The sequence below is a fragment of the Lygodium microphyllum genome, chromosome 23 (assembly GCF_053477565.2).
Source record: "Lygodium microphyllum isolate KBCC chromosome 23, Lygodium_microphyllum_v1.1.10, whole genome shotgun sequence".
Lineage (NCBI taxonomy): Eukaryota > Viridiplantae > Streptophyta > Polypodiopsida > Schizaeales > Lygodiaceae > Lygodium > Lygodium microphyllum.
In genome coordinates this window covers 74,378,295-74,383,075 of record NC_141157.1, presented here as the reverse complement: position 1 = coordinate 74,383,075, position 4,781 = coordinate 74,378,295, and the positions used below count along the sequence as shown (strand labels likewise).

Genomic DNA, 4,781 nt, shown 5'->3' with positions numbered 1-4,781 from the left:
ACAAGGCCCCGATATACTATGTCTGCTAATTTTTCACTCTAAAAACTAGTCTATAATAATTTAGAGTCAATTCTAGAGTTAATTATAAAGGATTACATTTATGAACTCTCTTTGGAAAGTATGGAATTAAAATGAGGCTCTTTTTTTTTTGCTTAATTGAACACGTTTTATAAGAGATTACCAAAAATCATGGCCCATGACAACCAAACATGCTAAGGCCCACCATATTTACTATGAGGATGAAAAATGTGTGTGTGTGTGTGTGTGTGTGTGTGTGTGTGTGTGCGCGCGCGCGCGCGCGTGCGTAGGCGAGTGTGCGTGCTTGCACATGTGCACGTGCACAAGGGTGTGTGTGATGAGCAAAGAAACAAAGAAAGAAACAAAAAGAGAGATATATATATATATATATATATATATATATATATATATATATATATATAGTCAAACAAATAGATAAATACGTAGATCAATAGATAAATAAATAGATAAAGAGATAGACAAAGAGATAAATAGATGGATGGATGGGTGTGAGTGAGTGTGAGTGCAAGTGTATGTGTATGTGTACACACATGTGCACACACACACACACACACACAAATTTTCTATGGATCTATAGATAGATAGATAGATAGATAGATAGATAGATAGATAAAGAGATAGACAAAGAGATAAATAGATGGATGGATGGATGGATGGATGGATGGGTGTGAGTGAGTGTGAGTGCAGGTGTATGTGTATGTGTACACACATGTGCACACACACACACACACACACACACAAATTTTCTATGGATCTAATCACCCATTAAGACAACATATTTGTATCTCATGGACATAATGATCTTGAGAAATGATAAGAGTTGATCCTCAAGGGATATTAGACAAATTAGCATTAGCCATTTGTGAGGATCATTCTAGATCAAAACTCTCACCCGAAATTAATGGATATAAGGATTAATATTTGTTCTAGCTATTTGAACTAGTAATTGTGTATTCTACAAAGGTATTATGTGAACCATTCACGAGTAGAATGTTTCAATCTTGCAATCAAAGTGTAGATGTAAGTCAAATATTTGTTAAATAGAGGGATTAATATGTATATTGAGAAATTTTTCGTTAAATAAGGTTGATGTTCTGTACCAAATATTGAGCTATAGGCCCTCTATGAATATTATGAAATGGACCCAAAAAAAAACATAATTGTGATATGCTCACACCTTTTATCATTTAGTTCTTTTTAAATTAAAAGGAAGTAAAGTGCCATTATAGGGTCTCCCAACTCTACCACACCAAGTCTATTCATAAGATAAGGCCCTAAGTCTCATAAATTGGAGGGAGAAAGCAAGGCCAAAAAAATAAAGAGAAGAGAGAGTACATGCATATGCACATTCATATGCATACACACGCACACATGCACATAGATTTTGAATAGTAGTGATCCAATTTGCCTAATGTTACATCAAGGCCATATTTGAGACATCATTGTTGAGCCACACATCTAACCATGAATAAATTTCCAATTGAGTATTGTATATCATTTCTAACATTCATGATTGTTATCTATGTTTTCTTTAGAGCTTCAATTCAATTCATGTCACTAAGCAAGTGGAATCCTAGGGTGAATACATTTTCTAAGTGAGCTAATTGAGATCAAAGAAAAGTTTGGCCAAGAGGGAAACATTTAACTTGTATATGTTATGCATATGTTAATGGGAAGTGAGGTTTGTAGAAATATAAATGGGAAAAGAGTATGCATCAGTAGACTCATGTTGAGTAAGAAAAAGAAAAGGAAGACTTTAGCCTTAAGGATCAAACATTGCACTTGTATATGTCAAGGGAAAGTGGCACTTGTAAAAGTAGAAATGGAAAAAGAGGCGTACCTAACGCATGCTAAAGGATGGCCCAAATAAGTCACCTTGCTATACTAATGATTGTTTACTTTGTTTGCTTACTCTTTGTAGCTCATGATTGTTGTCTGTGAGAAGAGTACCTAGTTTGGAAATGAATGATGAAATATAGTGACCTTTAGTAGTGTGCAAGCCAGCATATAATAAGTGAGGATGGGGTCTCCATTGGCCCCTCTAGGTCATCTTACCAATGGGTGTTGTACTAATAATCACACAATGTACTATCTCTAACAAAAGCCACACGCCACAGTACTTGTGAGGACAAAATCTTTACGAGGCTTCTTTTTCATTTTATAAATGAGAAGGGGACAAGAGCTCATTGTCCAAGAGAAGTCGATGTATGTGAAAGGCAAAGATTGGAATAGAAGAGAGTGTGAGACTTAGTAGAAAGGGGGAAGTGTGAGAGCAAGGTTCATATGCATTTATTTAAAGGAGACACAAAGGTCAAGGATACAATTGAAAGCTTAAGATTTGTGTAATCTCTTAGTGTATCACGAACACATTTGGTGTGGAGTGTTTGCCGGGGTTTCGAGAGAGTATTAGGGGTAAGCATTATCATCTCTGATTGGAAAAGTGGCTTGTGCCAATTTCTTTTCTCCTTGTCTCTTCCCTTTATAGAAGTGACTTGTTTATGAAATGTATGCTATTGTGATTTGTTTATGTGAGAGAGTGCCTCTCCTTCTTTTCTTCTTTTATTTTCCCTTGTAGAAAGGGACTTACGTAGGTAACACATGTGATGCCTCTTATTTCCCGTGTTGTTCTTAGCCGTGATTATTGTTGCAATGGATGTAGGCCTTTGAGGAGGAAAGCAAGGGAGAGGCGATGGACAAGTCGAGGGTGGTGATGGCAATAATGGTGGTGGTGGTGGTGGCGGCGGCGGCTGCGGAAGCGGAGGTGGAGGCGGCGGGGACGTGGGGTGGAGAAGTAGGGGCGGGGAAGGGGGGGCGGCCGGAGAGCGAGAGGGTGACGTTCTACTTACACGACCTCACGCTTTACAAAAACGCCAGCTTCGACACGGGGACGGTGGACGTGCCCGCCTCGAAGGACATCGGATCACCCTTCCAGTTCGGCAAGCTCTACATCTTCGACGACCAGATCACCACCGGCCCCTCCAGCAGCTCCACCAAGCTGGGTGCCGCCCAGGGCATGTACGCCTACTGCGGCCGCTCCAATGCCAGTGCCCTCTGGGCCTTTACGGCCTTCTTCGACCACCACCACCACCTCCCAGATAGCACCCCCGCCACCTCCTCCATCTCCTTCATGGGCACCGAGCGTATCATAAACGACGCCCGCTTCCTCCCCGTTGTCGGTGGCACCGGCCGCTTCGCCTCCGCCCGCGGCGTCGCCAGCATCACCACCGTCGCCCAAAAGGTCCCCTCTTACTTCGTTCTCCGCTTCGATGTGCTCCTCTCCTTCTGAGAGACACCACCACAGTACCACCTCAATTACTAAGCCTCGCACTTAGCAAGCATCTAGGGCTCCTCAAGTGTAGCAACGTCCCCTGGGCTTCCACCCTACTAGCTCCTCAAGTGTAGCAACATCCTCTGGGCTTCCACCCTACTAGCTCCTTCGCTAACCCCCTTATTAGCCCCTCTTCTTCCTTTTCTCCAACACAACATCAAGCAATTCTCAAGCCATGTATGCAAAAGAAAATGCCACTCTCACAAACCAACCATCCCTACACAACCTATCTATATCACCAACTCCACACAAGTAAACACCACCCACTCCAAAATAGCTCCTACCAAGTCATCCACTCCCAAACTACTAAAATCCATACCACCCATTCAAAAAAAGTTACTAACAATTCGCTCTAAAGACAAGTCATTACCAATTCACACACTCCAAAAGAATATCAAGTCAATTCCCCCCCCCCCCCCCCAAAAAATCCACTACCAAATCAATCCACCACAAAACACGCTCATTACCCACTCCAAAAGTCTATATTGTCAATCCAAGTTGGCCACTCCCATAATCTTTCCCACCATGCTAACACAATCGATGTTCTCTTCTTCTCATGAATTAAGTCATCCCCTCTAATTTCTACCCCACAATCCTCTATAAGTTGAGTAGATTACCCACTACTGGCAACTTCTCCTTCACTTTACGTTATAAATCACCCATTCCAATTCAAACTCCAAGGCAACCACTCTAAGGTCATATTTCTCCTCTACTTCATCACGTAATAACTTTCCAAGTCACCCGCTTCTAGGGGTACTATGCTCAATAAGCTCCTTGGTTGACCACTCTCTAAATACCTATAAGGAAGTTTTAATATTTCTCACTCCTATAATATTCCTACTCAATAAGTTTCCAAGTCACCTATCCCTCAAATTCCTCACTTTTAAGGTTACTCCTATAATCTTTCTACACAATAAGTTCCCAAGTCACCTATCCCTCGAATTCCTCACTTTTTAAGGTTAAAAGCATATTCTCACCTTTCATGAGTACATTTTCACACATCCTCACTATTTCTCACATTGATTTGTCTCATGAGCATGCACACTATGCATCAAGAGAGTGCTAAAAAAGCACAAATAATGAGAATAAACAGGCATGGATGAGTTTTTTTGTCATCTCCTTTCAATAGAAATACAAATACTCCATAGTTTATATGTTTTGAAAATGTCATTCCTATGAGGTCTTGATATTTCTTTGTTCATGTGTTAGAGAATATCAATCCAATGAGAGCATTCAACTTGATTTATATTTAGTATATTTCAAAAGTATCACTTCATCCATTCGAAAGTCGAGTTAGCATTCAACAATTTATGTGCAAGTATTAAAACATTAAGCTTCATTGATATACAATTTAATATGTAAATTTCATATATGTTAACTGAAAGCATTTAACATGATCCAATGGTTCACACAA

General features: G+C 40.3%; 1 protein-coding gene across 1 annotated transcript; it reads left to right on the top strand.

Annotated features, from left to right (window-relative positions):
- Positions 1 to 2,144: 2,144 nt before the first annotated feature.
- On the top strand, positions 2,145 to 4,539 carry LOC148016341 (disease resistance response protein 206-like). The gene is made up of 2 exons (XM_087664623.1): positions 2,145 to 2,451; positions 2,699 to 4,539. The coding sequence occupies exon 2, from the start codon at positions 2,729 to 2,731 to the stop codon at positions 3,323 to 3,325; it is 597 nt and encodes a 198-aa protein (XP_087520749.1). The 5' UTR covers positions 2,145 to 2,451; positions 2,699 to 2,728; the 3' UTR covers positions 3,326 to 4,539.
- Positions 4,540 to 4,781: the final 242 nt, after the last annotated feature.